General features: G+C 34.3%; 1 protein-coding gene across 2 annotated transcripts in view; it reads left to right on the forward strand.

Annotated features, from left to right (window-relative positions):
* The first annotated feature begins 6,015 nt into the window (after positions 1 to 6,015).
* The window catches only part of LOC129745416 (SET domain-containing protein SmydA-8-like), a 66,437-nt gene continuing 48,099 nt past the window's right edge, over positions 6,016 to 24,353 (forward strand). The window contains exons 1-2 of one of the 2 annotated variants that reach the window (XM_055738484.1): positions 6,016 to 6,146; positions 19,898 to 19,946. In XM_055738484.1, coding sequence (XP_055594459.1) covers positions 19,923 to 19,946 — 24 coding nt within the window. In that variant the 5' untranslated portion in view covers positions 6,016 to 6,146; positions 19,898 to 19,922. Of the gene's footprint in view, positions 6,147 to 6,179; positions 6,421 to 19,897; positions 19,947 to 24,353 lie in introns of those variants that run through there. The other variant, XM_055738485.1, reaches the window with a different exon arrangement.

Consider the following 24,353-nt stretch of genomic DNA (forward strand, 5'->3'; position numbering starts at 1 on the left):
GGACAAAATCACCCCTTACACTGATGTTGTCAAGCTTTTAATGTTGTTTCGCACTTATTTGACTTTCATTTATCTAAATTTTTGTTCAAAAGTGCAATCCGTGATGTAAACTTATTTTAATAGTATTGTTATCGTATTCATCGGTTAGTTTTAATATTAAGTCTGTATGACAGTTGTCAAATACTCCATATAAATAAATAAATATTGTTTTTGTCTAATTTTCCATCAGTTTACTACTTACAGGAAACCATGGTACCAATTCTAAAAAGTCCAGCGCCAAATTATCCTCAAGTGAGGAAAAATTTAAACTATTCAGGCCCTTACCAAATCGTATTTAAGGAAACATGTGAAGCATGCAAATTCTATCGAAAAAGACTATACAAACCGAAAACTTTGATTGCCTTCAGTGTAGACGCATAAGGGTATTTTTTTTTATTATCTGACGGGTCTGCGCCGGGGGTCTTCAGATTTTCCCCAAAATTGAAAATTTGGTTTATTTTTGCGACTTAAAAACACATGTATTTTTTCAGATTTCTAACATTTTTATTTTTTGAGTTAGCTTCGGTTAGATTTTTTTGTCAATAAAAAATAACCATTTTTCAAAGCTACATAACTCTGTTATTTTTCAACGGAAATTATAAAGTAACACATCAAAATGCATTGAAATTTTATCAGCTTTCCAAATAAAATAGCTGGAAAAATTAAATAAAGACCTTCAACATGAAAAGTTGAAAATAAACTTTAAATGGCGTCTAAAAGTACCGGCTGCACCACCGAATATTTTGCAAAAAATACCATTGAATAGCTCGATTCATGATGCAACTTTCATCTGAAGACACCAAAGTGGGCCATTAACTCCTTGAAGAGTTATGAAAGAAATAATGAACTTCTAACAACATGGAAACAAAAGAACTTTTCAAAGCAGGTAAAAAACACTATTTTTTGTGCTTTGTAGACTGCCCATACTCGCATAACAGTCCCATATGAATTTTCAACATTTTAGGTCAACATAGGGATTCAAAATAAAACACTAAAAAAGAGGTTTTGTTCTACAAATTTCGAAAAAAATATCAATTTGTGGCTGTCCTTTATGAAATATACCCGAATAACAGTTCCATGAAATACCACGGATTTTGTTACTTTCTAATGCTTCTTTCGGCGAAATAGTCTTTGATTTATTGCTTTGAATCATTTAAAACAAATTTAACTCACTTGATGTCGAATGATGCACACGAGTTTTCGTAGGCAGGTCTGACTTCCTTAGGAATGACTTAATGAGCGAAAAACTATCGGATGCAATCAAGAATCGTAAAAAGATTCAACTTACAATGTGGAATTTACGATATTTTGTATGTTTCTTTTTCTGAAAATTGCATTTAGAAGTTCAAAAATGATCAAATTTAAGTCTTAGAAAGTAGCTTGGTGAGAAAAAAATATTCTGTATTGGACTGTTATGCGAGTAGATTTGAAAAAGGTTTCAAATATGGTCGATTAAAAGTCCCATAATGAATAAAAATGGTGCTCTCGACCTTACCCATAACTTAATTTCGAAAATTTCAGGTCTTACGATTTATTATGCCAACGCTGCCAACCTAGAAACGATTTTTGTTTATGCCGAAAGTGATGATCACAATTTAAGAATGTATTCCAAAACAGGAAAAGCTGATTTTCTCGCTTGCTTGTTTTTGCATATGGGACTGTTATGAAAGTAGGGGCGGTAGAGTGTTGCAGCTAAACTGGCTTCATGTTATATCCAAAAATCTAATAACGTATTCGTTTATACCCAGTTTTGCACCAGGTCACAACAAGTTTTGCAAATTTTGCTGTCATTTTCAAAAGTTTATGCGCTCAGTTTTGCATCCGTAATTCTTCAGATTTGATTTAAAATGGACGGTGGAACACTGAAGATTCGTTTGATCGAGGTCGCAAAACACTGACGACAAATTATGTTCGTTCTAGTATGGTAAACCTCAAAACTGGGCGAATGGAGAAAACGAATACGGTAAAAGTATCATATTTTCAATGTCATATTACCTACAATGGGAATGATGCTGTTTACAGCCTGGGCTGTCCATACTGAGCTCTTCGATTATTTCTACATTTGTGCCACACTCTTTGTTAATGATCAATGGGAAAGGATTTTGGTGTCCAGTGCTTAGCTCCCGATATAAAAACTACGTAAAGCACGTCTATATTACATTTTTTTAATCACATTTTCGTGATCCCAAACACAAGGACTTAACCTTCTACTATTGGCATTGATTATGCTTCACAATGATCTTTGATCGAAAAGTTAATAAGTTACATATATAGCATATGACCAAGTTGTAAAAGCAACATTTCCATTATTTGTTATGGGGATTTTTTTTTATTATCTGACGGGTTTGCGTCGGGGGTCTTCAGATTTTCCCCAAAATTGAAAATTTGGTTCATTTTTGCGACTTAAAAACACATGTATTTTTTCAGATTTCTAACATTTTTATTTTTTGAGTTAGCTTCGGTTAGATTTTTTTGTAAATAAAAAATAACCATTTTTCAAAGCTACATAACTCTGTTGTTTCTCAACGGAAATTATAAAATAGCTCATCAAAATGCATTAAAATTTTATCAGCTTTCCAAATAGAATAGTTGAAAAAAATTAAATAATGACCTTCAACATGAAAAGTTGTAAATAAACTTTAAATGGCGTCTGAAAGTACCGTCTGCACCACCGAATATTTTGCAAAAAATACCATTGTATAGCTCGATTCATGATGCAACTTTCATCTGAAAACACCAAAGTGGGCCATTAACACGTTGAAGAGTTATGAAAGAAATAATGACAATAAATCTCTTTTTTTGCATCGAAAACAAACAATGGTCGAACTACTGCACTCACATATGGAGATAGCAAGCACTTCTAACAACATGGAAACAAAAGAACTTATCAAAGCTGGTGAAAAATACTATTTTTTCGTCCTTTTCAGACTGCCCCTACTCGCATAACAGTCCCATATGAATTTTCGTCATTTTAGGTCAACATAAGGCTTCAACATAAAAGACTAAAAAAAGAGGTTTTGTTCTAGAAATTTCGAAAAAAAAATATCAATTCGTGGCTGTCCTATATGAAATATACCTGAATAACAGTCCCATATGTGAAATACCATGGATTTGGTTACTTTTCAATGTTTCTTTCGGCGAAATAGTCTTTGGTTTATTGCTTTGAATCATTTAAACATTTTTTTAACTCACTTGATGTCGAATGATGCACACTAGTTTTCGAAGGCAGGTCTAACTTTCTTAGGAATGACTTCCTGAGCAAAAAACTATCGGATGCAATCAAAAATCGTGAAAAGATTCAACTTACAATGTGGAATTCATGATATTTTTTTGCAAAAGAATGTTTCTTTTTCTGACAATTGCATTTAGAATTTCAAAAATGATCAAATTTAAGTCTTAGAAAGAAGCTTGATGAAAAAAATATATTTTTTATGGAACTGTTATGCTAGTAGATTAATAAAAATATGGTCGATTAACAGTCCCATAATGAATAAAAATGGTGCTCTCGACCTTACCAATAACCCAATTTCGAAAATTTCAGGTCTAACGATTTATTATGACAACCTAGAAACGATTTTCTTTTATGCTGAAAGTGGTGGTCACAATTTAAAAATATATTCCAAAACAGAAAAAAACTGATTGTCTCGCTTGCTTATTCTTGTATATGGGACTGTTATGAAAGAAGGGGCGGCAGATTGTTGCAGCTTAACTGACTTCATGTTATATCCAAAAATCTAATAACGTATTCGTTTAAATATACCCAGTTTTGCACCAGGTCACAACAAGTTATGCACATTTTTCTGTCATTTTTAGAAGTTTATGCGCTAAGTTTTGCATCCGTAATTCCCCAGATTTGATTTAAAATGGACGGTGGAACACTGAAGATTCGTGTGTGAGCGATCGAGGTAGCAAAACACTGACGACGAATTATGTTCGTTCTAGTATGGTAAACCTCAAAACTGGGCGAATGTAGAAAACGAATACGGTAAAAGTATCATATTTTCATCATTTTACAGACTGGACTGGCCATACTGAGCTCTTTGATTATTTTTACAACATTTGTGCCACTTTCTCATACTTTTTTGATCAATGGGAAAGGATTTTGGTGTCCAGTGCTTAGCTCCCGATATAAGAACTATGTAAAGCACGTCTATATTTCTTTTTTTTTTAATCACATTTTTGTGATCCCAAGCACAGGGACTGAACCTTCTACTATTGGCATTGATTATGCTTCACAATGATCTTTGATCGAAAAATTAATAAGTTATATAGTATATGACCAGATTGTAAAAGCAACATTCCCATTATTAGTAATATCACATAAACAATACGATACTCAGAATTTTGGTTAAAATTTAAAGTCAGTTTTGCTGAAAATACTCTTCAAAGTGTGTTTTTTACCTGCTTTGGTAAGTTCTTTTGTTTCCATGTTGTTAGAAGTGCTTGCTATCTCCATATGTGAGTGCAGTTATTCCACCATTGTTTGTTTTCGATGCAAAAAAAGAGATTTATTGTCATTATTTCTTTCATAACTCTTCAAGGTGGTAATGGCCCACTTTGGTGTCTTCAGATGAAAGTTGCATCATGAATCGAGCTATACAATGGTATTTTTTGCAAAATATTCGGTGGTGCAGACGGTACTTTCAGACGCCATTTAAAGTTTATTTACAACTTTTCATGTTGAAGGTCATTATTTAATTTTTTTCAACTATTCTATTTGGAAAGCTGATAAAATTTTAATGCATTTTGATGAGCTATTTTATAATTTCCGATGAGAAACAACAGAGTTATGTAGCTTTGAAAAATGGTTATTTTTTATTTACAAAAAAATCTAACCGAAGCTAACTCAAAAAATAAAAATGTTAAAAATCTGAAAAAATGCATGTGTTTTTAAGTCGCGAAAATGAACCAAATTTTCAATTTTGGGGAAAATCTGAAGACCCCCGGCGCAAATTGTCAGATAATAAAAAAAAATCCCCTTATATCACATTAACAATACGATACTAAGAATTTTGGTTAAAATTTTAAGTCAGTTATGCTGCAAATACTCTACAAAGCAAGAAAAAGTAGTGTTTTTTACCTGCTTCGGTAAGTTCTTTTGTTTCCATGTTGTTAGAAGTGTGCGCTAACTTCATATGTGTGTGCAGTTGTTCGACCATTGTTTGTTTTCCTCGCAAAATAAGAGATTTATCGTCATTATTTCTTTCATAACTCTTCAAGGAGTTGATGGCCCACTTTGGTGTCTTCAGATAAAAGTTGCATCATGAATCGAGCTATTCAATAGTATTTTTTGCAAAATATTCGGTGGTGCAGCCGGTACTTTTAGACGCCATTTAAAGTTTATTTTCAACTTTTCATGTTGAAGGTCTTTATTTATTTTTTTCCAGCTATTTTATTTGGAAAGCTGATAAAATTTCAATGCATTTTGATGTGTTACTTTATTATTTCCGTTGAAAAATAACAGAGTTATGTAGCTTTGAAAAATGGTTATTTTTTATTGACAAAAAAATCTAACCAAAGCTAACTCAAAAAATAAAAATGTTAGAAATCTGAAAAAATACATGTGTTTTTAAGTCGCAAAAATGAACCAAATTTTCAATTTTGGGGAAAATCTGAAGACTCCCGGCGCAAATTGTCAGATAATAAAAAAAAATCCCCATAATGCTCCGAAATCCATGGCCATCGTCATAGAAGACTTAATTTCTATCTACTGCACCAAGGCTACTAGCGGAAAATAAAGTAATGATTCCTATTATTTGTGAAAAACACTTTAGCATCTCTCGTTTTTTCGTCACCCTAGGTCAAATTTTCTTCCCCTAAATAAGATTGCAATATGTAAAAAGTCCCGAAATCAAACCGCCACGCCAACTCGTCGTCGTCGTCGTTAAAACCGTGGATTATATTTTTTTTCCTTGGTTGTTTTTCTCAACCATTCTGGTCACTAACGGCGCGCCGCTCGAAGTTGTGACCGATCAGTTCAGCTCACAGCACGGTTCCCGACGGAGGTGTCACTGGCGGTTTTCGTTCTTTGAAGTTTCCACTTTCAGTAGTGAGTCTCGGAGATCGTTTCAAGGCGCATCGAACCGCGTGTTTAGAACTCTCATCCGGTAAGCATTTTGCGAAGGAAATAGAATTCCAACGTGTGATCGCTCAAACGACTTCCGTCAAGCTCACCTGATTGATCCTGCACCCAAAGAAGAGTCCCACCTGGCGAAGTGATGTTTGTGACGAGAGACTTGGATGGGAAAACAAAGGTTAATCTTCCGGCTCAGCATGATCGACTCAGAATGACCAACCACCCCATCTGTTCGAAGCAAAACGTTCAAAATGTAGCGAAAAATCCTTCCAAATTGGTTTGTCATTAACGCCGTGCTGTGTAAGGTGTCGTGTCGTGATCCATTTTTCTTTTGGTGTTTTGTTTTCAGTCCTCCTCTACAAAATTAGAGTTTAGAACAAAATTAGCTTCAGACGGTCTCAATGTGCAGTGCATCATTAGCAGAAGGTTACCACATTTTCGTATCTTTGTTGAACTGAGCTTGTGAAAATAAAAGTTAATTGACTGTTTGACAGAGCATTTCTGCCGCCTTAGAAAGAAGAGACGTGTGAAATCGGAATAATCCGGAAAGGTGATGCGGCCAACCGAGAGCGCATAGTTCACACATGTTCCCAAAGTTTTATTTATTTGCAACTCTGTTTGAGTTTTGGGGAGGAGCTGTACGACGACGGCGAAGACAACGCCAACAGCGACAGAACAGAATTTCACCCATGGTTCCATCTTGTGGATGCAATTTCAATTGTGTTTATTCGAGAAGTTTGAATTTTGAGATCTATTTTTGCAAATCAAAACATTATATCATTGTACAGGCGTTCATTCATTTGGTTCAGGATTGTGCAAAAATAAATGAGATGTAAGCGTTTTGCTTCGCGCGCTGCATCAATGGGGAGCAGTGTCAAGTTTTGTATATTTATGAATCACTCAAGGATAAATTACTCAACTCAGTGTTTTTGTGAAATTTTCTAAAAATATACTTAAAAGTTTGTTTTTCGAAACAAATTTGCAATGTGATTTTTTCTTCAGTTTCATAAATTGTTACCTGAATCAGTATTCTATCTTATGATCGTTTAAATTTTATCTTCTAGGTGTTCTCGAAGAAGTTGAACAGTAAAATGAGATCTATAAGAAAATAAAATGATTTTTCGATTAATCCCCCTGTGAGTGAGATAAAAAAAATCTTACTTTGAAATCATAGGCCAATCTCTTTGCTGCCAATCTCTTTAAGCCTTGAACGTCGTCGAGTGTCTAACATATTTATCTTTCGAATAACAGTGTTAAATATAAAAAAAGCCTTCAAAAATCAGTTTTTCAACATAAATTTTTTCTGTTTTTTTAATCTAAATTGGCAAGAACCAATCTACAATACTGAGTTACTCTATTGAACTCTCATTTCTCTCATTTGAATTCAAACTTTTCCTCGGATTTCACCCAAGGTTTAAACTATTTATTCTGATGAAATGTAATTTTTTTATAATCCTCTACTATTATATCCTGAATTCAGCGAATCATTTTCTAATTGACCTTACTCAAATTATGTTCATCATAAAAACACCATCATAGTGGAGTTGCCTTCAATAATCAATAATTAAATGAAAAAACATTATGATACCTATATATCTATGAATTTTTTTTCTAATTAAGAGAATTTTGGATGCTGATAGAGTTTTTAAATAAAATGCAAATTAATTTAAAATTGGGTAGGTTTTGGCTGTGCAGGACAGGAGTATTTTTTCGGTTGTAATTTTTTATGACATTTATTAAGAAAAAATAAATTGCGAGATATAGCTTCCAAAATACTATCGAAAGGAGGGAAAATCTACTGCCATTCCGGGGTTTAAGAGCAGATACTCAAGATTTGATAAAGCGGTATCTGGAAGAAGTTTGAACCCGTAATTGGTGAGATCTACCCTTTTTTTTTAAATTATTTTCGTCCAGCTAGAAAATCACTTTCAAATGTTATCTTACCTCAAATGAAATTGGAGGAGGAACTTTTTCAGAACAAAATACGATGAATGAAAATAAATAAAAAGTTTTGCTCGATTTTGGATCTTGGATATTCCGTGGATTACTTGCCTCGAAGGACATGCAGACTAATATTTTCTCTAAGTTTGCTGTCCAAAAGGAAGAATTAAGAAGAGACGGTTTTTATAATATTGTTCATACAATGGATTTTGAGGGATGTAAAATAAGGCTGTTGATCGTGAACTGACGAGATTTTAGATTGTGGCTATAAGTTTGAAGAAGTAGGTTGTATTTGAATCAAAATCGATTAATATTTCTCTTTAAATCTTGGAAATTCGTCGCTGGTAATGCCTAAAATTATTTTTGTCAATTAAGTCAGGATTGTGCGTTGCCGAAGACGAATAAGGCTTTTCTTCTTGGATGTTTATCCGTTAGAGTAATTCTTCCTCAAAACGATGTATTGATGATCTTGATACAAAAAAAGGTTGAACTGATTAGTTCCACTTTCAAATTTTTTGAGAAACAAATGTAGGACATAATTAATTGATTTAAATCTTAACCTTGAGATTCTTGGGCTCTAGATGTAGAAATATTAATTTTTATTCGTTTGAACGTGTCGTGGGACCAAGAAAAGATATTTTGGCTGTCCAATTATTTGTACTGTTTTCTATTTGAGCCAAGTTCCAAATTTTAATTTTCAAACTTCTCTGATGGTTTTCATCATGAACATTGATTTCATTTTTCATAATAAACAGCTGTGACAATTTGGAAACTCATTGAACTTTGTATCAGAAAAATTGGATGAATTTGCCATTCAAACCGTTTTTCAGAATTTCTACATAAAAATTATTCCATTATCTTAAAAATTTCCACCTGTTCCATGTTAATAATTTTGTTTGTATAATACATCATAAAAATATTCGATTCACTTTCCAATTATAAAAAAAATTATTCATTTGGAAACACAATTAATGCAACTTAAGTTAATCCGACCATCGATCCATAGTTATGAAATAACCTGCCAATAAAATGTAAAGAAGACGCAACGCAAATTAAAGAAAGTTTAAATCTTTTAAATCTTTTTCTGATCAAGAATAACCCGAGTTATTGAAACACATTAAAATGTTATACAATATAATTTTACAAAGAACTAAGTAAGAGATTGGGTTAATTGGTTGCACATTAGACTACACCCAATTTATATGGGAAATATCAAGCTTGTGAAATGTTATGCGCTGCAGGCTTAAATTGATCCAAGGCCTAGTACAAGGTCTCATGCAAATTTGGGCCAGATCGGATCACGGGAAGGGGTCGCTCAACGAGCCTAAAGTTTGTATGGGATTTTAAGACATTTTGTTCGGGAGGAACATGAAAATCCAGTTTTTCATGAATAACTTTGAACCCCTTCAGCCGATTTCCTTTAAACACGATTTTTTCTTAAAGCCTAAACTATGACAAATATTTCGTTCGAAGACTGCATTTCGATTCAAGCTAAGACACAAAAGCTATTCAGATTCAAAAAATACTTATCTTTTTTCAGGCTGATATTCATCCCTATTAATGAGAAACACTGCTTCGAACATTTTGACGCAGCATGAATATCACCCTGAAAAAGTTACCCCATTTTTTAACTTTAATTACTATTTTATCATAAGTCGAATCGAAATACAGTCCTCGGATGACATATTTGTCATAGTTTAGGCTTTAAGAAAAACCGTTTTTAAAAGAAATCGGCCGAAGGGAACCAAAGTAATTCCTAAAAAACTGGATTTTCATGTTTCTCCCGAACAAAATGTCTCAAAATCCCATACAAACTTCAGGCTCGTTGAGCGACCCCTTCCCGTGATCCGATCTGGCCCAAATTTGGCATGAGACCTTGTACTAGGCCTTGGATCAATTTAAGCCTGCAGCGCATAACTTTTTCAAATGTCGGGTCATTTAGGGCACTCTATTGCACATTCAGATCCATACACCTGTCAAAGGTGTATCATATCCCTCTGAACCCACACTCATTTTTTTCTTGCAAGGATGCAGAGGTGACCTCGGTCCTAATGCACAAATTTCTTTCTTTCATTCTTTCTCTATTTTTCCTACCTATCTATTGACTACTGGTACGTGGCCGGCACCGTTATTGACGTTTCAAAGAGAGAGCATCAGATTTGCCCATTCAGATTGAGCTACTAATCCCAAGTACCATTAATTTGACCTCTGTGCTGCCCATCAATCACGTAGTAGCAACCATTGGCGATGTGGAATTCGTTCGACTGAGCCACACCAGCGATCGTGGGATTCAAAATGCTATAATTGAATGTTCTTTGAACTGTTCCATTAAGCCTTCCTTACAATATATAACTGAAAAATAATGCAATACTCAGATCAAATCAACCAGCTTTTAAAGTTGAAAAGCATTTTGGATTCGACGATTTAAGGTGGATGTGAGAAGTCAATCAAGCTAAGCTAAGGTAAAAGGCGAATTGAATTTTATATTTAACAGCTCTGATCAGAGTATTCATTTTAGATTAGGGTAAATGATCTTGAGCGGAACTAATTGGCTCAATTCGACGCAACTCAAAACAGTAGACTAAGCGGTATGGATAGGGGTTTTAACGAACGAATTTTTTTTTAGTTCAGCGGATAGATCTTGGTTTCTGCTTTCTAATGATGATTTGTAGAATTTTTTAGAGTAAACCCTGATCACTCTAGAGCTGTTTTACTGAAGAAAGAATTCTGATCTTGAGCGGAACCATGCTGATCTTGAGCGGAACCAAAATACGATCTTGAGCGGAACCATTTTGTACTGTCAACATCTTTAATAGCTATCATTCCAAATCTTTGTGTAACTGTGAAAACTTCAATTAATTTCATCTCTAAAGATTTTAAAGTTCAAAAATTGATGTTTTTACGTAAATAACAAAAATTTAGCCTTCCAAAGTTGTTCTCAAAATATCCGTTCAAATTTATTTCTTACTTAGAAAAAGATTCACTTTGATTCACTGTATCTTATTCTGAAAGAAGAGATTCTCTAGACTCAAATTTTAGTTATTTTATCTCAAAAATTAGGTTCGTTAGTGTATTTGAGTGATTATTTGAATGTGCGTGTTTAGGGTTGTATTGCCCTGAACAACTTTTGAAGGTTACGACAAAGTCAGTAATACAAAAGAAGATGCCTTAAATTACAGATTTTGCAAATAAAACTGTACATTGCTCTAAATCAAAGTGTTTTGAGAAAAAATTCAGATTTTTTGTACTTTTATCTCAAAACTCAGTGATGGATTTCAGTGATGCTTATTCCTTCAATTTCATTGAAAATTTTTGATAAATTGCTTCTTTTTTATATTTTAGTTGGGAAAACTCAGTTAACATTGAAATTCTTATCAAACTTTTCTAATTCATAGTAAGAAATCCAAATAATTTTGGAAATCTATTGAAAATTCAAAAATTTTGTGAAATCCGTGAATATTGCAAATTTCTGTGTTCAGTGGCACAGATTCTGTGATAAAAACTTGCTCAAAATTCTGTGAAATTTCAGATTTTTCTTTGATTTCAGCATTCATGCTCGAAACAACTTATTCATAGAACAAAGTTAATAATAAATTCCAGTTTCTTATGAATCACGATAAAATTAATTCATATTTTAAAAAAAAATTGGAAAGCATTTAGCTCAATAGATAAAACACTTATTTCTTAAACCGATTTCCTTGAGTTCCAGCTCAAGTCTAAACATCAAACAGTAGGAAATCAGGTAGAATTTCAATACCAGGCCACCAATTGAACCGTTAAGTATTATAAAATAGCTAACCAGATGTGCTTTGCAACACATTTTAAAACTGAAGGAATTTGTGTTAAAAAGAATTTGAATTTTTGTTTATTGGTACCTATATTGTTTTCTATTGGAATTTCAGCATCAAGAACGACCTCTTTAAACGAAAGCTGCTTCTTGGATATCGAATGGTAATGGCAAAGAAGATTGATTCTTATTAATGGATAATGGATGGAATAATGATTTTACTTTATTAGCTTCATTAGTTCTTGAATAATATCAAAAAATGGGTCTGAAAGCCTTCCTCCACCTGACCGTCGTCCTTCTGAAAGAAAGAATCGAAAAACATTTCTTGTACTCCAAAAAATTAAACATTTTGAGTGCCTGGTTTGGTACGCTGTGACACCAATTAACCTTCCAAAGCCGTTCGCAAAATTTCCGTACAAATCTATTTTTGATAAATTTGACCTGCAGTTTACGTACGTTCTCCTGGCCGCAAATATTGACCGATTTCGATGAATTTAAATTCATTGTATAGATAATTTATTCTAGTTCCTCAATATTGAAAAATGAAGTCGAAATATTTTACGAAATCACCAGTAGCTGATACCGAATGAAAAAAGTCCCGAAAAAGAGCTCTTTTTAGAATGCCTATAACTTGAGACAGGTTCCAAATATTGCGCTGATTTTATAATATTTGGAATTGTCAAGAATAAATCTATCCATGGATGTATAAATTTTTGGTGGTCCAAAGGAAGTTTTGGCCGCTATCCCGAAACTTCCGGTAGAAAAAATTCTTACTTCAAAAAAGTCACCCAATTTTGGCTTTGCATTGCTGTATCTCGGTCACCAATGGATCGATTCTCTAAACTCAAATTTTAGTTTTTTTTCGTTAACTTTATTATTATTTCCGTAGAACATAGTTGGTTCCTCAAAAATCTCAGTTGTTCAGTATATGGTAATGAAACTCACATCTTTTTTGTCATTTTTCAAACTCCCCCTCGTGTCGGTGGGTTTACGCGATTTTGTTAGCGTGATTTCTCTAAAATTTGAACTCAAATTGGTCACTTTTTATATACCTAGAGATTCATTAGAATCTCCTCTTTCGATTGACATACATTTTGTGTGGTGTTTTGAAAATTTGTAGTAACGTTTTTCGAATTTACTGAAAGCTGCCAGATTTCAACCAGTTTGGTCCACGTTTTCAACAGGTTGGTGTACAAATCTCGCACCCCTCACGTAGCTGCGCGAGAAAAATAAATCCTGTAGCTCTCTTTTTGTCGCTCACCAAATCTACCACCCAACCCAGCAGCAGGAGGAACTGCCGTCTGGCCGCGTGGTTTGTTGATTGATTGTGCTGATGCTGATGCCTCTTTGCGTTGTAAATGTTTTGATTTTAAAATAAAGAATTTTCCAAATTGAAATGAGCTTCTTGAATCTTTTTAGATATTTTATCATTAGAATTCTTCAATGATACATTTGTTTTGAATGTTATCGTGATTCTTTTCTGAATTTTCTGAATTTTAGAATTCTTCAGTGATACATTTTTTTTTGAATGCTTTCACGATTCTTTTCTTTTATTTCAAGCAGTGTCTACTGCAGGAGACACAAAATCTATGATTCAACAAATATTTTGAAATTTTAATCAGAAACTTTAATCAGAAATCGGAATTTGAATCGGAATCTGAAATTAGAATCTGAAATTTGAAATTGAATCTGAATCAGAAACCGAAATCTGAATCTGAAATCTGAATCTGAAATCTGAATCTGAAATCTGAATCTGAAATCTGAATCTGAAATCTGAATCTGAAATCTGAATCTGAAATCTGAATCTGAAATCTGAAATCTGAATCTGAAATCTGAATCTGAAATCTGAATCTGAAATCTGAATCTGAAATCTGAATTTGAAATCTGAATCTGAAATCTGAGTCTGAATCTGAATCTGAAATCTAAATCTGAAATCTGAATCTGAAATCTGAATCTGAAATCTGAATCTGAAATCTGAATCTGAAATCTGAAATCTGAATCTGAAATCTGAAATCTGAATCTGAGATCTGAATCTGAATCTGAAATCTGAATCTGAATCTGAAATCGGATCTTGAAATTGAAATCTGATATCTGAATCTGAAATCTGAAATCTGCAATCTGAAATCTGTAATCTGAATCTGAAATCATGGACGTGAACTTTAGAAATGTTGCCCATCCATTAAAATGTTAAATCAAAAAAGATTCAAGCAATTCCTACAACAATAAAGCATTCATTTCGTTATCAGCATCAGCACAATCAATCAACAAACCACGCGGCGAGACGGCAGTTCCTCCTGCTGCTGGGTTGGGTGGTAGATTTCGTGAGCGACAAAAAGAGAGCTACAGGATTTATTTTTCTCGCGCAGCTACGTGAGGGGTGCGAGATTTGTACACCAACCTGTTGAAAACGTGGTCCAAACTGGTTGAAATCTGGCAGCTTTCAGTAAATTCGAAAAACGTTACTACAAATTTTCAAAACACCACACAAAATGTATGTCAATCGAAAGAGGAGATTCTAATGAATCTCTAGGTATATAAAAAGTGACCAATTTGAGTTCAAATTTTAGAGAAATCACGCTAACAAAATCGCGTAAACCCACCGACACGAGGGGGAGTTTGAAAAATGACAAAAAAGATGTGAGTTTCATTACCATATACTGAACAACTGAGATTTTTGAGGAACCAACTATGTTCTACGGAAATAATAATAAAGTTAACGAAAAAAAACTAAAATTTGAGTTTAGAGAATCGATCCATTGGTGACCGAGATACAGCAATGCAAAGCCAAAATTGGGTGACTTTTTTGAAGTAAGAATTTTTTCTACCGGAAGTTCCGGGATAGCGGCCAAAACTTCCTTTGGACCACCAAAAATTTATACATCCATGGATAGATTTATTCTTGACAATTTCAAATATTATAAAATCAGCGCAATATTTGGAACCTGTCTCAAGTTATAGGCATTCTAAAAAGAGCTCTTTTTCGGGACTTTTTTCATTCGGTATCAGCTACTGGTGATTTCGTAGAATATTTCGACTTTATTTTTCAATATTGAGGAACTAGAATAAATTATCTATACAATGAATTAAAATTCATCGAAATCGGTCAATATTTGCGGCCAGGGGAACTTACGCAAACTCTCGGGTCATATAGACCCGAACAGCCTAATTACGGATTTTTTTGAGGGAGCACTTCCGGTGGTCACAGGAAGTTGCCTGGTACTACAGATTGTGTATTTCGTGATTCCCCAGGGAGGTTTTTAAAATCAAATTTTTGCGATTTTTTCTCGAAGAGTTATGATGATTTGAATGTGCGCTTCGGGTCATATTGACCCGAACGACTTTGGAAGGTTAAATAAATTTTTTGTTTTATTCGAACTTAATTTTATATTTTTTTCTGTCCCTAAAGCTGATATAATAAGAAAAATGAAAGGGTGTTGCTTACATTCAGGGGTAAAACCTGCGTGTGAGACATAAGGCATAAGGCAGCGCACCTAGCGGTTTTTTTCGGAAGCTAGTAGTTCCGCTCAAGATCAAAGATGATTCCGCTCAAGATCATATTTTACTTTTAAAAACTAAGCGATTAATTGATATTTTGATGGGAAACTTGTTACAAAAACCCGAATAATACTTTTTTAAGAATTTTTCTACCATTTTAATCATTGAGAATCAGAATCGGATTGGGAAGCACGTGCTTTGCCAATCCATCGATTTGGATGTATGGGTGAACGTAATTGCGCCTCTCGCTATTACTTCTCTCAGCCATTCAATTGATGCGGGACAAATGGTCCAGAACGCACCTTTGAAGCTTTCCACAAAAATATGCTCTTGGCTCATTTTCAACATCTTTCAATTTTCTTCTATTAAGCATCTGCTTTGTCATTTAATTTCAATCTGTAATTCTTCTATCAAGAATTTTCGTAGTAAAAAGTTCACCGCAATGCCATTAAACTATCATAAAAAATAATAATCAACGGTGACTATTCGTTAAAAAGAAGAAAATCAATTTTGGACGCTCACGTCAAAAACCTAGTCAGTCGGACTACGACGCCAAGAAAGTCAATGCCGACCGGTGCACCGTCAGAAGGATTCGTCTGCGCGAAGGAATACGGTCTTATCGGGCCAGTAAGCAACCAAACCGGACATTGAAGCAGAATGTAGTAGCCAAAGGACGTGCCCTGATAGTACACAACAAGGTTCTAACGAAGTACAACGGAAGCATCTTCATGGATGACGAAACGTACGTGAAGATGGATTTTAGGCAGCTTCCAGGCCAAAAATTTCATAAAGCCTCTGGTCGGGGTAAAAAAACGTATTCTTCCGTACATTAAAGGGTGATACGGTCAAAATTTGGTCAAGGGAAAACGCATGTAAATCGGTGAAATCGTTTATTTAAAAAATCACATTAAATTTCTTTTTCAAATTTAATTAGTAAAAAATTCAGGAAAAATATTAAGTTAGGCTTGTGCTTTTCCAAATCCGAATTGCCGGGCCTTACGTTTAACCCCTGCCATCAGATTTTGTACAGCCACCTTGTCCACCTTCTTCGTCGCTGAAAGCCAGTTTGCCTTGAACTGCTGCTCGTCCTTAGCAGTTTTTTTGGTCTTCTTTAGGTTCCGCTTGACGTTCTTGTCCTTGGGAACCACCTGCACGTTGTTGGCGGCGTACCACTCCATGGAATTTTTACCGTAATGGCAAAATGCCAAAACCGACCAAAACAGTACGGAACAACCGTGTTTCTTCAGGAAAGGCAGCAGACGTTTTTTCAAACACTCTTTCACGTAAATTTCTTGGTTGATAGTCCCGGAAGCTATGAAAATGCTGCTTTTAAGCCACAGGTACAGATGGCTTGCCAAACCAGATATTTCTTAGTGAACTTTGACAGTTTCATACTACCTTTCCCCTTCCTTTTGCCGTTTAAAACTCCTGTCCCGGAAGCTGCTTGTAGTCGGCTTTGACGTAGGTTTCGTCGTCCATTACCACGCAGTCAAACTTCGTCAGCATCGTCGTGTACAGCTTCCGGGATCGCGCTTTGGCCGTCATATTTTGTTTCTCATCGCGATTTGGAGTCACTACCTTCTTGTAAGTCGATAGTCCGGCTCGTTTTTTGGCTTTGAGAGAGAGGTTAGGGTTTCGCTTGAAACTACCGGCAACTCTCTTTGTCGTCTCAGCGGCTTCCGGTTTTCGATTGCCCCCCGATCCAGACTTCCTGGCTGTCGACAAACGTTCCCCAAACACTTTAATTACTTTTGTTACGGTTGATTTGGCAACTTTTAGCGATTTTGCCAGCTTTGCGTGCAAGTAGCTCGGATTTTCGCGATGCGTGAGCAAAATTTTTATACGCTGCTCTTCTTCCTTGGACGGCATTTTGACAACTGAAGAGTGAGTTCCAAAATCAAAATGGGAGTAACATTCAATACACACACACCTTCAAAATGAGGGGTGTTCAGGTTTTTTAAATGCAAAATTGAAAGAAATACGTCAAGTTGATATTGACCAAATTTTGACCGTATCAGTAAAGTTATGGTCAGATTTGACAAGCCACTACAGCAAAGAGGTACTACAGGGGTATCGGGCCAACGGTGGATTTTGTCGAAAAGGACATAAACCCACCCAACTGCCCTCAATTCCGCCCTATCGTGCAACAAAAGACCTACATTTTGAGTACATAACATCAGAGCTAGGGGTTTTCCAAAGTAATACCTATTCTTTCCATTTGAGCTGCAAATTGGATCTTTTTATAAAAAAAAAGAGTAAAATCCTTTGAAGAAATTTTGAATCCGTGATTTTACTGAATTTCCATAGTCTTAATAGATGAGTTCGTTCACAAGCTGGAAAGCTACAGCAATCATAATTTTGATTCAGTTTTCGCCTAACAAAGCGTTCAAAAAACAAGCAGAATGGGGAAACAGTACGTACACCTTCTTTCATGGATTACCTGGCCAATGCACAGTGGTCCAAAATGCGAAAAACGTGATCGTTGCTTATAACTTTTTTAGGTCACATTTTAGCATATCGGTGTCTTCGGAGAAGTTTGTCAGTAAAATCAGCTCTATAATAAAAAACTATTATTTTACTGATTAATCCCTCTACAAGTGAGATAAAATTTCTAACTTCTCTGTTATAGGTTTTAGCTCTTTGATGTCTTCGACAAACTTGTTAAAAATCAAATTTTCTACAACTTTGTCTCAGATGCCAAGTTTCTAAAATAATTATTATCCGAGATATCGGCCAAATATGAAACTTTACCTCTAAAAATCAGTTTTTTAATAATAACTTTTTTCAGTAAATTTTAAGTTTTATAAAATGTTCCACAAAGTTGTTTGTCCTACTAAAATACACCACTTTGTTGAACATTTCAAGTTTGAAAAATGTGATACTGCAGAGCTATGTTAAAAAGATTACCGAAAATAGGGCTTTTTCACGCCTTATTTTACAAACACCGGGCAACATTGGGCAGCCCGCTTTAGATGCAAAATAAAGTCGAAGATTTCGTCCACAAGATGCAGGTACAATCGTCAGTATCCACTTGTATCCAAGCGAGATACATCAATTTTACTTTTCCATGTTTGCATTAAAAACAACGATTTCTATGAAAGAATATACAGCGCATTCTACTAGGTACGTGTGTTTTCTTCTAGCTTTTCCCTGCGCGATGTCAGAAGCAAAGGTTTAGAAGCGCATTTGTATTATTAGCATGTCCAGCTTGTAGAGGATTTTAATTGAACACACAATAACCTGTACTACTTCCAAACCTTTGCTTCTTACATCGCGCAGGGAAAAGCTAGAAGAAAACACACGTACCTAGTAGAATGCGCTGTATGTGCTTTCATATAAATCGTTGTTTTTAATGCAAACATGGAAAAGTAAAATTGATGTATCTCCCTTGGATACAAGTGGATACTGACGATTGTACCTGCATCTTGTAGACGAAATCTTCGACTTTATTTTGCATCTAAAGCGGGCTGCCCGATGTTGCCCGGTGTTTGTAAAATAAGGCGTGAAAAAGCCCTATTTTCGGTAATCTTTTTAACATAGCTCTGCAGTATCACATTTTTCAAACTTGAAATGTTCAACAAAGTGGTGTATTTTAGTAGGACAAACAACTTTGTGGAACATTTTATTAAACTTAAAATTTACTGAAAAAAGTTATTATTAAAAAACTGATTTTTAGAGGTAAAGTTTCATATTTGGCCGATATCTCGGATAATAATTATTTTAGAAACTTGGCATCTGAGACAAAGTTGTAGAAAATTTGATTTTTAACAAGTTTGTCGAAGACATCAAAGAGCTAAAACCTATAACAGAGAAGTTAGAAATTTTATCTCACTTGTAGAGGGATTAATCAGTAAAATAATAGTTTTTTATTATAGAGCTGATTTTACTGACAAACTTCTCCGAAGACACCGATATGCTAAAATGTGACCTAAAAAAGTTATAAGCAACGATCACGTTTTTCGCATTTTGGACCACTGTGCAATGGACCGGTCAACGGTACGACACGACGCGACGGGTGCGAAACCCAATCCCCCGCGAAATAGTGTAATTTTGTTTACAAACGAACCGTGACGCACTTTTCCACAGGTGGTTTATTCTCGCAGTAAATGGCCAATGACACCCAGAGACAGACAGATGGACTGTGAAAAATGTGATAAACACCAGTCGAAGGGGAGGGATGTTAATGTTTCAAGAAGGCGTCTAGAAGATGTAACGCTCGATGGCCAATAGATTATATTGATTGATGAATACAATTTGAATAGAATTCTGAGTTAAAAAGAAAGCTTAAATTAAGAAAACTTTCAGAGAGAACAAAGATAGATTTTTTTATTGGCTTAAGATTTTTATGAATATCAAAATGATAAATGACAATATATTATTTTTTCCTAACACCCCGTCTTTCTGAAGTTTAAAATAGTGTCGAAATTCAAGAGTTATTGATTCAGTTGATAATTCGAGAAAACGACACTAGAAAATAAAAAAAAAACAATTTTTTGTCAATATTATACCATTTGTGAAAAAAATATAGCTAATCAATAAATTTTCATTTCTGCTTATAGGTCCAAGAAAGTTTCAATAAGAAAAATGCCAGGAAATGCAAGAAAAAAGGTAAGTTTCGTTATTTTGAGAATCTCATATCGATTGTTTTCCAAAACTGATTCAGATGATAAAATTAGTTAAACAAGTTTGCATATGATTTTTGATCAATTAGGTTTTCCTTAAGAACTGACTAATAATAGTTAGAACAACAAAAAAAATATTCATCTTCAAGAGCTATTGAATCGGACGAGAACTTTGAAAATGCTACCAGGCACCTACAGAATCACCTTTGCATATAACCACAACTAACCTATTAATGGTGCTTGAAATCGGTTCCATTTTGAGCTGATCCATATAGTAAGATGTCAGCCTTTGGGCAATCGTAACGAATAAATTGATTGATAAATATTTCAGTAGCAAGAAAAACGAAACCATGCATAGATACTTATACGTATCGAAAAGGTCTGCACATCCAAACAGCCCGACAAAATCGGTCAGTCAGTCTTGATTAGATTTGCATCAATACTTGAGGTGACTGGAGAACAGTCTCATGTGTGCTTTCCTTTTTTGACCAATTGTGAGGTACATTTTCTTTCGAATTGGATTCAATTTTCAAATGGGACTTTCATACGATTCCGTATAGGTGGAGTGTTGAATTGCTTTTTCTGCATTGACCGAATATTCTCGGCCTCTTGAAGCGTTCCAACGTGCATAAATTTTATTTTATCTCGATGGACGAGGGAAACACGAGAACTGTTGGTGATGAGCGAGTATACCTAGTTCTACATAGATTGCCAATCTCGACTGACTGCTCTAGAGCGCCGTTTCCGGAAAAATCTCAAGGGGTGAGAAAATTAAGTTAAAATTAATTTTTTATTTTTTATAAAATGATTTATTTTAATTTATTTCAAAAGATTGTTGATTACAACATTCACGTAAAATTTCACAATAATTCAATCCAAATTTTTATTTAAAATGAATAATAATCTATTAGAATAAACAACAGTTTTTTTTTCGATCGAATGTCACGGCTTCGTTTATGAAGTTTTGTATACGTCAAAAACGACAACATTTACTGATGGAGCCATATATTGATAAACGGCGAGTACCTTCTTAAGTAGTTGCACACCTGAGTAGTAACAAACTCCCACAATATGAGAAAGAGGAGTATTCCACAAAAAAATTCACATCAAATAAATATAAGTATTATTTGATTGCTTTTACTAAAGATTTCAATCAAGTTTAGTACACCAACAAATTCACGGTAAACCTCGCCCTGTTCTAAAAATATTTTACAATATAACAGACTCGAACAATTTTGAAATGTTATTAGGGTAAATGATCTTGAGCGGAACTAATTGGCTCAATTCGACGCAACTCGGAAAAGTTGACCAAGCGGTATGGATAGGGGTTATATCCGAACGAATTTTTTTTTAGTTCAGCGGATAGACCAATATTTCTGCTTTCTAATGATGATTTGTAGAATATTTTAGAGTAAACCCTGATCACTCTAGAGCTGTTTTACTGAAGAAAGAATTCTGATCTTGAGCGGAACCATGCTGATCTTGAGCGGAACTAAAATATGATCTTGAGCGGAACCATTTTGTACTGTCAACATCTTTAATAGCTATCATTCCAAATCTTTGTGTAACTGTGAAAACTTCAATTAAATTTCATGTTTAAAGATTTTAAAGTTCAAAAATTGATATTTTACGTAAATAACAAAAACTAAGCCTTCCAAAGTTGTTCTCCAAATATCCATTGAAATTTATTTCTTACTTAAATGAAGATTCGCTTTGATTCACTGTATCTAGAAAGAATAGATTTTCTAGACTCAAATTTTAGTTATTTTATCTCAAAAATTAGGTTCGTTAGTGGATTTGAGTGATTATTTGAATGTGCGTATTTAGGGTCATATTGCCCGAAAAACTTTTGAAGGTTACGACAAAGCCAGTAATACAAAAGAAGATGCCTTAAATTAAAGATTTTGCAAATAAAACTGTATATTGCTCTAAATCAAAGTGTTTTGAGAAAAAAATCTGATTTTTTGTACTTTTATCTCAAAACTCAGTGATGGATTTCGGTGATGCTAATTCCTTTAATTTCATTGAAAATTTTTGATAAATTCCTTCTTTTTGTATATTTTAGTTGGGAAAACTCAGTTAACATTGAAATTCTTATCAAACTTTTCTAATTCAAAGTAAGAAATCTTAATAATTTTGGATATCTATTTAAAATTCAAAAATTCTGTGAAATCTGTGAATATTTCATGTTTCTGTGTTCAGTGGCACAGATTCTGTGATAAAAATTTGCTCAAAATTCTGTGATATTTCAGATTTTTCTTTGATTTCAGCATTCTTGCTCGCAACTTATTCATAGAACAAAGTTTTTAATAAATTCCAGTTTCTTATGAATCACGATAAAATTAAATCACATTTAAAAAATATGGAAAGCATGTAGCTCAATAGATAAAACACTTATTTCCCAAACCGATTTTCATGAGTTCCAGCTCAAGTCTAAACATCAAACAGTAGGGAATCGGATAGGTTTTCAATTCCAGCCCACCAATTGAATCGTTAAGTATTATGAAATTGCTAACCAGATGTGCTTTGCAACACATTTTAGAACTGAAGGAATTTGTGTTTAAAATAATTTGAACTTTTGTTTATTGGTATATCGTTTTCAATTGGAATTTCAACATCAAGAACAACCTCTTTAACCGAAATCTGCTTCTTGGAGATCGAATAGTAATGGCAATGAAGTTTGATTCTTATTCTGGAATAATGATTTTACTTTATTAGCTTTATTAGTTCTCGAATTATGTCAAAAAATATGTATGAAAGCCTTCCTCCACCTGACCGTCATCCTTCTGAAATAAAAAAGAATTGAAAAACATTTCTTGTGCTTCAAAAAATTAAACATCTTGAGTGCCTGGTTTGGTACGCTGTGACACCAATTAAATAAATGTTTAGTATTATTCGAACCTAATTTTATATTTTTTCTGTCCCTAAAGCTGATATAATTAGAGAAATAAAAGGGTGTTGCTTACATTCAGGGGTAAAACCAGCGTGTGAGACATAAGGCATAAGGCAGCGCACCTAGCGGTTTTTTTCGGAAGCTAGTAGTTCCGCTCAAGATCAAAGATGGTTCCGCTCAAGATCATATTTTACTTTTAAAAACTAAACGATTTATTGATATTTTGATGGAAAACTTGTTACAAAAACCCGAATAATGCTTTTTTAAGAATTTTTCTACCATTTTAATCATTGAGAATCAGTTTATAGCGGCCAAGGCTTACATGAATTGACGTTCAAAGTCAGCGTAGATTGATGAAAATTGCAGCAGAAATGCATATGTTTTTAAATCTTCTAATAACATTATTTCAGTTAATAAATTTTTGCAAAAATGTCAAGGCTTATATGAAAAGATCTTGAAAAAGTGTTTTTTCAACATTTCGATAAAATTCATAAACAAACATTGCCTAGATCTTAGGAAAAGTAAATGGTTCCGCTCAAGATCAGATTTCGACTAGTTCCGCTCAAGATCATTTACCCTATTTAAATTCGAAATTCATGTGACCCATTCCACTGTGACGTGAATTCACTTTTCCGGACTTTCCTGAACTGTTACCGTTCTTGGGGTCAACCAAATTACTGTAGAATGAAAAAAAGTAGCGAACGGTCACAAATTAAATTTACTTTGAAATGAGTATGATTTGGTTACTAAAAAAAATAATGCGTTAGTGTCACAACCGATTACTTTTATGACATGAATTCACGCTTGAATTACATACGCAAATGCCCGCACCTTGGCCTTAACCCCGGCCATAGGATTCAGCACAACCTTTGAATCAACCGATTTTTGCATGTAAACCCATACTTTCTTCAGTTCCTCGACTGTCTTCACTACTTTAGGTCGTTTAACAAGGTGCTGCTTCATAATTGCCCAGTACTTCTTGAGGGGGTGGAGCTCCGGAGTGTTAGGAGGGTTGAATATTTTGTATGTATGTATGTATGTATGGTTCCCCCATCGGTAGCAAGGTCCTGCCTATGTCTGTGTGGCTTGGCCTTCGAATTAAATTCTAGGGCTTCCACGGCCGATGGTTCGTCGAAGGAAGGCATCCAACCTTCAGAAACGTACAATGGTTGGCAACCCACTCCGCTTGCAATAGTTTCTTCAGATTATCCCCAGATGCATTCCCTCTGAAAATATCCCTACCCCAAACGATAGTATATGGCCGTAAGGAAAATTACTCAAAAAGCCTGTATAATACGATTATATGTATGAATTATAAAAATAGTTATAAATGATGTTTTGTTTTAAAAGGATACGTATCTGAAAAAATAAAAGTTAATATGCATGTATAACTAAACCAGCATAGGACGTTTTGTCCCTTTTCATCCCAACTTACGGTAATTATTGACAATTATTCTGTTTTAAATAACAATATTATGTCACTGTGCGTGAATTAATCTT

Source organism: Uranotaenia lowii, chromosome 2 (genome assembly GCF_029784155.1).
Source record: "Uranotaenia lowii strain MFRU-FL chromosome 2, ASM2978415v1, whole genome shotgun sequence".
NCBI lineage: Eukaryota > Metazoa > Arthropoda > Insecta > Diptera > Culicidae > Uranotaenia > Uranotaenia lowii.